The sequence below is a fragment of the Tyto alba genome, unplaced genomic scaffold (genome assembly GCF_018691265.1).
Source record: "Tyto alba isolate M040663 unplaced genomic scaffold, T.alba_DEE_v4.0 Super-Scaffold_23, whole genome shotgun sequence".
In the NCBI taxonomy this organism is placed as follows: Eukaryota; Metazoa; Chordata; class Aves; order Strigiformes; family Tytonidae; genus Tyto; species Tyto alba.
Genome location: NW_024881297.1, coordinates 29047128 through 29057358, shown reverse-complemented (window position 1 = coordinate 29057358; position 10231 = coordinate 29047128). Strand labels below are relative to the sequence as shown.

The following is a 10231-nucleotide window of genomic DNA, read 5'->3' as shown; positions in this document are numbered from 1 at the left end:
AGGAGCATCTGTGCCGGAGGGCTTGGGGGTGTCGGTGGAGGAGGGAGGGAGGAAATCTGGAACCCATAAGCTCCACTGATGTTTGCATTACCTTGCACGGCTGCATTGGTCTGTGCCTGGTCCGCCCACGGTCCTCCTCACCCTATCAGCAAGAGCCATTCCCCAAAGTTATTCGAACGCCCTCCTCTCCGTAGCCCAAAGGAAAAACCAACGGAGCTCCTTGGAGGGCTCTGCAAGGCTTGGGAGGTCTGGGGAGGCTGAAGGGTGGATGCTCCAGGCTGCACCTCTTGAGCGGGCGCTGGATCCCCTCCAGGCCGCCTTGCCGATGCGCTGTGGCCGTCGCATCTCGTGAGAAACGCCCCCCCCCCCCCGCCCCCCGGCCCCCCAGCCCCGAGCCCTTCGCCTGCAAGAAGAAGATGAAAGAGGAAAGCATGTGCCCGGACTCCCCCGAAGGCAGCCTGGTCACCAGCGAGGAGGAAGGCGAGCGGCTGCACAAGAAATGCCTCCGCAAGCGTGGCCAGGGGGGCAAGCCGGCGGAGGACTGCGGTGCCCCCTCGCCGCAGGGCAAGCGGAGCAAGCGCAGCCCCGTCCCGCAGTCCTTCGAGGACGTGCACACGCAGCGCGTGATCGCCAACGTGCGGGAGCGCCAGCGGACCCAGTCGCTCAACGACGCCTTCGCGGAGCTGCGGAAGATCATCCCGACGCTGCCCTCCGACAAGCTCAGCAAGATCCAAACCCTCAAGCTGGCCGCCCGCTACATAGACTTCTTGTACCAGGTCCTGCAGAGCGATGAGCTGGACCACAAGATCACCAGTTGCAACTACCTGGCCCACGAGAGGCTCAGCTACGCCTTCTCCGTCTGGAGGATGGAAGGGGCTTGGTCCATGTCCGCATCCCACTGAGCCGGGGTACGTACCGACCTCTCCCCGCCGACACCTCCGCACGCTCCTGCAGTCCTCCACGCGTCTCCCCAGCCCGGGCCTGCGGGGGAAACGCACAGCAGCCGCCCCCTCCTCACGCTCCACGTGCAAGCGATTTGCTTTAACGAACCCCAGACGCCGGCGGTCGGAGGAGGTGGCGGTTCCCAACCTCGCCGGGGGCCGGTAGGACGTTGCAGGGGGGGGGGGCCGAGCAGCGGAGCCCTAAAGCGACCGATCTCATTTAGCAGGGTCCGGTCCGGGGCAGGCTAGTGAAAGGTTTAAAACGAGGGCTTTAAAAAAAAAAAAAAAAATCTGATTTATCCCCTTCACGGGAAGCCGGGAGGGCGCGTAAATCAGCAGACACCCTCCTGAATGTGCTTGGGTTACTGAGGTGTCAAAGCCGCACGAGCGAGGCCGGCGGCCGCCCCGCTGCCGTCCGTGGCTCCCACCGTTCCAGCCTTCTCCTGGCCACCCGGGCGAACTCGGTGGCCGGTGCCTGGAGCTGTCGGGTGGCCCTGGGGCCTCCAGCCTGCCCGGCTTCCTCCTGCCCCTCTCCTAAAGCCCTGCAGATAAGACGGGATCCGGAATCCCGGCGGATCTGCAAAGCATCCTACGCTGCGGGGAATAAAATCTCGAGCGAGGATGCCGGGGCAGCGAGGTTTGCCCGCTCCTTGCACTGCGCCCCTTGCTCGATGTACTCAGCACCATCCAGCCACCGCCTGAGCGTCCTTTCAAGCACCGGCAAAGCTGTGAGGGGAGAGGGGAATAGTCCCATTTTCAGCGCTTTAGGTGGCGTCAGACTGGGAGAAAGGGGGACCCGGGGGGGAGAAGGGTCAGCTACGTGCTAACATTTCCTGGAGGAAGCTCTGGGTGACAGTCCCAAGCCGTGGATTTCGGGGACACTTCATGGGAGGCCAGCCCAGCTCTCATGAGTCCCCGTTGTCCCCAAAACAGCGTCAGGACTTCTGGCTTTCCTCGGGCAGTGACTCACGAGCCCCTGCCTTGTGTCGGCCCTGGCACTGGGGGTGAGAGACCGCCACGTCCTCTGGGGAAGCCAACTGAAAAAGGACTCATTTTTCTTGCACCCACCACCAAGGGCTACCCACAAAAGACCCTTTTCTTATTATTTTCTGCCAGCAACTGGGGTCGGCCTCACGCGCCCTCCTTGCGTGCCATTTCTCCTCCTGGCTGGTCTTGCCGCAGTCCCGATTCAGTGCAGGGACCCGGGGCCCCGTGCCCAGCCGTGGTCTCCCTGCAGGTAGAAACAGCAAATTTATAACACGAGAAAGTCCAGACCCTGCTATGAGAAGCTCTGAGCAGGTACGAGACCCTAATTTAAGCCATGCTGACCCCCAGCTGGGGCAGGGACTGGTGTGAGACCGCCGGTCCCCACCTCATCACGGGCACAGCCCACCGAGGACGGGGGGCTCCCAGTGCCTTCACTTTTAGGGTACGTCTGGGGGGAAGCCGCAGCGCAAAAAATAAAAAAAAAAATCCTCTCTCCACCCTGGTGCCACGGTTTGAAAGGCCAGAGGAAGTGGGAGAGGGAGGGAAATGGTCTTTCTGAGACAAAATAAATCAGCAAATTGCTGTAAAGTGGCCCAAGTGATGCCTGGGCAGTGGGGGACCTTCTGCCGTGGCCTGTGTCTGTGTCCCCCCCCCACCTCCTCAAGCACCGCTGACCCTCCTGCCATTGGGCTTTGCCACGTAACAGCCCTGAATTTCGGGTCAGATCTGCAGCTGTAGGTGCAAGCGCTCCTGACCAGCTCCCTGGTTATTTCATTTAAGGAGGTGCCACATTTAAGCGCTCATTTTTCTGCCAGCCCGGCGACGATCTCTTCTAACCAACAGGAAAACTGCCCATTTTCTAAACCCATGTATCGACCCCTCATGTATTTGGGGCAGACCCCATCATTTAACAATATGAAAGCCCGTCCTTGCTGGAAGCAGAATTGCTGCCCCTTAGCTGTGGCTGGGTGCTGCCAGGTTCCCCATCCCCTCCGGGACAGCCAGAAGCGAAGTGTGTGGTTGTTTGTTCTCACCCCAAGAAATCAAAAAGCTGCCGGGGGCACTCGGGATGCTGAGCCCCCCAAGCAGAACAAGCCTGTATCCTCCACCCCCCCACCCCACCCCGAGCCTCCCTCTCGTGGGCATCACGTTTTTGCAGCCCTGTGAGTTCTGCAGTTTGCAGCTGGGTTAGCCTGTTCGGGGGGAGGCGGGGTGCTCCGTGCACCCTCCCAAAAGACGGGGGCTGCTCGACACGGCTTCGCCCCCCCCCTCCTCAATTCACCAGAGAGGTGGGAAGAGCCCGGCGGGAGCGCGGGTTTCTTTGGTGGATGGTTTTTAAGAGCACTGTGCTGATGAAGTCTGTGCTGGGGAGGCGGGCGCACTGTTAAAGCCCAGCTGAAGGCATTTTGGCCTTGGGGAGGTGGGGGGGGGTGGGTTTGAGTCCCCCTCCCCACCGCCCCCCAGACTCGGGGCCGTCGCTCTCGGCACACGCGTGTGTGGGCTGACGTGCAGCTCTGCGTCCGGCCGTTGACTTGTAGACCTGTTTATTTAAGCTGAGCGCTTGGCAGGAGTTGTGTTCCCATGATAAACAGAGGGATTAAAGACCCTTAGTGATCTTAAAGACCTCTCTGCTAAATGAAAAAGCCTCCGTGTAAAATCCCTCATGTCCTGTGAGCGTGGTACGCTCCGTGTGCTTATCGTTGCTGGTTAATATTCATCCCAAGCGGCTCCGGTGCTTGCCTTAAGGCGAAGCATCCTCCAGCTGAATAGATAATAATCTGCTTTGTGCCAACCTGCAGCAGTATTCGGGTACCAATTAGCAACTCCCAGTCGGGCAGGGAAGTAATGGGAGGAGGATTTGCTAAGCAAAGACCAAAAAGAGGGAACAGCCGCAGGGGAAGCGATGCTGGAGTTGGAAAGGCTGCGTCTCTCTCCTGTAAGTGAATTAACCCAGTGCTTGCAATGGGACTGTAATTTTATAATGTAAAGCAGCTAATGGCTGCTGCGAGCACCGGCATACTGGTCTCCACTGGAACTCAGCCTATTAAATATCAAAGGGTGCTGGAATAGCTGGATGTGAATATGCCCTTGTTAACCAGGAGACATCATCCGGGGAAAGAGGGATTGAGCCCTCAGGCAGGAAAAATAATGTTTGAAGTCCCCCAAGCTCACGGTTTTTCAGCACAGTCTTGAGCACATTAAAATGGTTTCTTTTCCTGCTGGAGGAGAAAATGAGGCTGGAAGCTGAAACTGCTGGGGGGGGCGGGAGGGGGGAAGACTGGTGGAGTTGTAAGGGGTGATATTCCTTGCCCTTCATTTGTCTCCCTGGATTTATTGTCTTTTTCGCGTTGCCCTCACTTAATTGTCTATCCTGGAAGACCTTGGATAAATCTTCCCTTTGGGGACTGTTGCTCTTGCTTGGAGTCTGCTTTGTCGGGTGGCTGTTTCATTTTCTTTTATTTATAAATACATCTCATTGCACAGCATTAATGCACCAGGGTATTAAAGGAGCTTGGGGAGAGCTCCTTTCCCTATTCAGATCTGCTCAGAAAATGCATTTAAAGCAGCATCTGCTTCAAAAAGCTGAGATCCCTCTGCAGACTGGTGAGAAGGCACGGTCCCATCCGGCTGAGCTGCCTTGCCACCCTGGCTCGGTCCTTTCCAATCAGCCAGAAGCGGGTCCGTTTGCTCACTGCTGGTTAAACTGGCCAAGGTGGCCCAGGACCCCCCGGGCTGGGTTAGGGTGAGCCCAGGCGCTGGGCTCCTCCTTTCACTTTTGGTTTGAGCTCCCAGAAGAGGCGAGGAGTTGCCCAAATCCTGGGAAATCTGTGCCCCGGGTGATTTTTCTTTTTTCCATCGGGGTCAAGGGCCATGTGAAGCACCAGCCGTGCTCCCATCCACGCGCTCTGGCCGGACACTTCTGGGATTTGCTCCTCTCTCTGGCATAGAGCATGTTAAGAGGCCAGAAGTTTCCTCCGAAGGCTGCTGTTTCCCCCCACAAGCGGGTGTAGCATTTACCGTGGCGTCTGCAGGACAGACGGGTAGAAGACGAGATGTTTGGTGCCTTGGAGGCTCCAGCTTTGGTGCCCGGGGGCAGGAGGAGCCGCCCTGGGTGAGTGATGCAGGACATTCCCCAAAATCCCAGGGCTGAGCTCCTGCCCTGGCTCCGGGGAAGGATGCAGGACCCGATGGGGCTGGGGATGCTCAGCCCGAGCCCCAGCAGCCCACACCTCGCCGGGGCTGTCAGGGGACACCCCGGCTGCTGTGTAGGAGCAAGGGGTGGCATCACCTCGCTGTCCCGAGCTGCTCTGCCACCATTCCCAGCGGGAGAGCCACAGGCTGCCCAGCCACCCCTCTCCAGCATTGGCAGGAGAGCATCCGGCACTAGGACACGTCAAAGGGGCGACTGAGGCTGCTGTGAATTTCGCCACCAGAAAAAAACATTTTTCCCCAGCAAAAACTTCCACTTTTCTACGAAAGACGGAAAAGCTCAACACCGAACCTGCCCAGGGGGACCGGGCTCCTCTCCATCTCAGGAAGGCAGGTTCTCAGCACTACTCGGGCTTAGTTAAAATTAAAGCAGAGATAAAATTACAGAGCCAGCCCTCACGAGCATTAAAATGTCTGCCGGTTTACGATCCCCGCGAGGAGACAGGCTCGCTCGCTCTCAGCTGCGTTCGCTTAGCCCGGAGGAATGCCTTTGAAACGAACCCGTATTTCATCGCCGAGTGTCACCGGAATGCACCTGGGATGTGAGGGGGAACGAAGGAGATGCGTTAACAAGACGGGCTTTGCATTTAATGTCCTTTTCTAGGGCCGTACCTGACCAGGGATGAGGGTGTTAACGCAGCGGAGGGGAGGGGAGGGCGTTGAGGATGGGCTCGCAGGACACTGCGTCTCCCCGGCTCCGTGGGCTGGTCCACGCCAGCCCCGTGAAAGGTCCATCCCCAAACTCAGCCCGTTCGGAGCGGGGCTGGGCACCTCCGGAGGCTCCCACAGCCCTCCAGCAGCCTTCAAAAATCACGCCGTGAGCGCTTTATTTGGCACGAGCCTTGGTTGGCTTCAGACCGGCCGTGCCGTGAGGCGAGGGGAGATGATTAACTTGTATATGGGCTGGGCCGGGCTGCTCGTGTGCTTCCCACACCCCAGGACATCCCTGGGCTGTGCCAGTTGGACACCAGCCTTTTCGGTTGCCCGTTGTGCCGGGCACCGTTGCCCTTGAGCACTGTGGATGCGCACAGCAGCCATCGCAGACCTTTGGGATCGCGGTCCCAAGGGGATGCATCGGGCTTTGGGGATTTTATTTTATTTTTTTTTTTTTTTTCTCTCTGCCGCCCGGCTCAGGCAAGCTCTGCCCCATCTGCAACGCCCCCCCCCAGCAGCCTGCCAGCCCCTGGCTGCATTACCTCAGCAGTGCCCGGGGTGAATTACTGGAGGGTTTGATTTATTCCCCTCCAGGCTCCTCTCCGGAGAGTTAAAGGTTTCTGATGTTGCGCAAGGAAGGACTAGAAAAGCAGGAGGCAAAGCCAAGGCAGGAGGGGGGGGGTGTGTGTGTGGGATGAAATAAAACCAGAGACCTGAGGGTGATGGGGAGGAAGCCCAGACAGCGCCAGGCCCAGCAAAATGAAGCCATTGCCCCCCCCCCCCCCCCCCAGGGCTTGATTCCCCTCACCCCCTCGCCCCATGCCCCGTCCCCCAAGAGCTGCTGGAGCCATGTCTTGCCGGGGACGTTTCCCCCTGCCCGAGGTCTGGATGAGGCCCAGCTCTTGGCCTCGGTTCACCGGCGCCGCGGCCCCCGGCTCCGGGCTGGCGGCAGCCGGAGGCGTCCGGCAGCTCCGTGGGGTCCCCACCCCCCCCCAACGTCACCCACCCTGGGGACAGCCTGTCGTCCTCCAGGCTAGAGAGGGGACATTCATCACAGGATAACGCCAGTCCTCCCCGCGGAGGGCAGGGAAGGAGAGGCGAGCGGTCCAGCCGCTTCTCTTCTTCATCTTCCCAGAGAAGCAAATTTGGGGGTAAACGCTGCGATTTTTTTTTTTTTTGGGACCGCTCACGGTCCCAGGCTCAGGTGCGGGGCCGTTTCCCCAGCTCGCCCCGTGCAAAACTCTTGCGGCTACGGGGAAGTCTGCGAATGCGAAGCACGAAGGCTCGGGAGCCAGCAACAGGACGCGGCTCTTCTCCCCGCCGGCTTCCCGGCCGAGCGCCGGATTTTGCACGATTTTGGGAAGCCCGGGCTGGCCGCGCCGAGCCAAAACCTCGGTGACTTGGCAGCCAGGCTGAACCCTGCCTGTCTCCCCGTAGGTCTTACGCCTCCGCCTCGATGGAAACAAGCAGCAGCTCGCCAGCACCCGGGCACCCAGACCCAGCCATCCTGCTCTCCTCCAGAACCCCCAAATCCGCCAGCAGCCTCCCCGGCGAGCAGGAGAGCACGAGCCCCGTCCCACCCCGCCGGCCCCCTCGCCCGGGGCTGCTCTGACCCCTCTCCAAACCCCAGGGCTGGGACAGAGGGACCCGAACCAGGACCCTGGCGGTTTTGCTTGGAACGAGCTTGTTCGGATGCTGTGTATGAAACTCTTTGAGGTGTAATTTATTTTTGGCTCGCAGGTAAGAAATAGGCGAGTTGATCTACTCCGGCACTAGCCGCCTGCTCCCCGAGCCTGCCGGGAAGCTGATGTCCCCGGCTCAGCGGGCTCCGTCCCCCCCCCCCAACCCTGCATCCCCCCCCCCCCCCCCGCATCCCGCAGCCAGCCAGGACGTGCAGGCAGCTGCCTTCTGCCAGGACCGGGCAGGATAAGCCCCGCCGGGACTGGCTCGAGCTGCTGCTTCCCCCGGGGACACGAAAACGCAGCGGCCGAGGGTCCGGCCAAGGATGGAGCACGGCGCCCAGCCCGGCTCCGCTTTTCTCCCTGCGCCTCAACGATGCCGCGGTGGGAACGGCCGCCCGGCACGCGGAGCAGGTTTTTGGGGGGGGGGGTGTGTGGCTGCTGAACCCCTCGAAGAACCCCGAGGCTCACGACGCCCTCCACTCACTTGTACCCCGTGGACGTGCCTCAGAATCACCCGCTCCGTTGGAACAACCCAATTTCTTTGAAATTATTGGAAAATAAGGCTGGAGGCGTTAAGCACCCAGCCCTTCCCTCTTCCCTGCGAGAATGGGGGAGTTCGGGGACAGCTCGGGGCGGGGGGGGGGGGGCTTCAGGCTCTTTCGGGGGTGGGAATGTGTTGGGGGGACGTGGAGCTGCTGGGGGGGATGACGGAGGAGCGTCAGGGTTTCTGGACGATCCCTAAAAAGTCCGGAGGGAATTTTGCAGGGTTCAATCCTTTTGTTTCCTAAGGAAATGGTGCTGTCGTGAGCACGAGGCGGCGCGGCCGCTCGCCCACCCCTGCAGCCTCTGTCAGCGCCGGTGCTCGGCCAGTTTGAATTAAATTGGGCAAAACAGAATCAGGTATTTTTACTTGTTATGGCAGGGAAAGGGGGGGGGGTTGGGAAAAAAAAAGTCCCTGTAAGTGAGGCTGCAACGGGCGTGCAACCCAAAATAATCCACGTGGGAGAGAAGTGTTACGAATGACTCCACAGCAGAGTTTCAATTAGTGACCACGCTTTATTCCACACCAGAGAATCCAAGGAGAAGCGACAGCAAGGCTCAGACTATCTTTTTCCATATAATTCTCAATTTTTTATGTACAATGTGAGTGGATTCCCTGCTCCAGGGAGCTGAGTGCAGCCTTTAGAAAGATCTGAATGTGCTTAAAAAAATAAAAATTCCATTAAAAATAGGGTTGTGGATGGCTTTGTTACCTGCATCAGATGAAGTATTTTACACATGAAAAATGAAACCACCTTTAGAAATATAAAATTTATTAAAAAAAAAAAAGTGCTTTAAAAATAAAGGGAAATACCTCTTTGTGTATCCTGAGTTGAGACTCAGGCTTCCCAACCTAATTAAAAAAAAAAAAAAAAAAGGGTAAAGTATCTTTTTAAAAATTATTAAGTAACATTTTGTTGAGTCTTTTTTTTTTAAAAAAAGATCCCTCTATTGACTTATTTTAAAATTAAAGAAATGTCAGCCCTAAGGAAGGAACAATAATTTGAAGCAAGGTCTTGGGGTTTTTTCAGTGTTCACAGTCGCGACCGCGGTCGCTGTTACCAAAGTCGCAGAAAGTTGTGGGGGGGGAAAAGGTTTTTGGGGCAGGATCTGGAGAGGTCCTGGCCCTCAGCATCTTCGTCTTCCCACGGGTGGGGGGGAAAAGCACCCGTGAACCCCAACCCCGTGGGACGGCCGCCCCCAGCACGACGCTGGGGCAGCCCGCGGCCCCCTCGGCGTGGCTGGCCGTGGCATCGCGCGGTTTTTCTGGCCACGCCAACAAACCTTCCCCTGGGCTGGGGAGTGATTTTCGGGGGAGCCGGTGCCTGTTTTTGGGGGGGGGGGTGGGAGTGGGGGGGTCCCCTGCTCTCCATTTACAGCAGGGTGGGGGGCGCAGGGCCCCGCAGCTGGGGTGGCTGCGGAGGGGCTCGGCCCCGGAGTGGGTCAGCGCCGGCTTCGTGGTGGGACGACTCTGCCCGACGTTCGGCTGTTAAAATTGGGCAGGCGGGAGCTCGAAGTGGGGGGGGGTCTCCCTCCTGAGGAGGGGGTCCCTCCTCCCCCCCCCCCCCAGCCCCCAGAAGCTGTGGGAGCACCCAGGGCAGCGACGCGCCCACCCAGCCCTCAGTTTCAGCATCGCCACGGCGGGACCCCCACCCATGGGACCCCCACCCACGGGACCCCACCACCTCCTCCAACCTCCGCGCTCGGCAGACACCCCGAAAGAGCTTTTTTTGGGTGGGGTGGGGACTTGGGGGTGAGGAGGTGCCACCCCTTGGCAAGGGTGACTCTGCTAGAATTAAGATGCTCTCGCCTGAACGCCCACGCTTCACCGCTGCGTCCGGCCCCCCCGTCTTCGGGGTTTTAAGCGAACGGGGGCCGGCGCTTCCCGGGGGCCGTCGGCTGCAAGTGGGGTGACACAAGAGGGGAGCAAACGCAAGGCGGGGGCTGCTCGGGGGTTCAGCTCCGCTTTGGGGTGACCCGCCACGGGAAAGGGGGGGGTGTTGCCAAAAAGATGAACGACTTCTCGCCCAGGGTTGGGCTCGTGAAGGTCTTGGCTGGGTGCTCCCAGCCAGGCTGGAGGCTGGGAAGGGCCAGCCCGTGAAGTCATGAGCTTAATTAATCACAGCTTTTTTTTTCCTTTGGTATCTCGCCTTGACAGACCCAGAGAAAACCTGAAAATGCTAAATATTAAAGAAGCTCAGCGGTGAGGGAAGAGGC

The 10231-nt window shown here is 59.0% G+C and overlaps 1 protein-coding gene across 1 annotated transcript; it reads left to right on the top strand.

Moving 5' to 3' along the window:
• The first annotated feature begins 214 nt into the window (after positions 1-214).
• LOC116964538 (twist-related protein 2-like) lies at positions 215-8073 on the top strand. The gene is made up of 2 exons (XM_042796731.1): positions 215-908; positions 7230-8073. Exon 1 carries the CDS (start codon positions 417-419, stop codon positions 900-902), a length of 486 nt encoding a protein of 161 aa, XP_042652665.1. The 5' UTR covers positions 215-416; the 3' UTR covers positions 903-908; positions 7230-8073.
• Positions 8074-10231: the final 2158 nt, after the last annotated feature.

Excerpts from the sequence above, each read along its gene's own strand:
- LOC116964538 (XM_042796731.1), top strand. The coding sequence starts at position 417 with ATGAAAGAGGAAAGCATGTGCCCGGACTCCCCCGAAGGCAGCCTGGTC.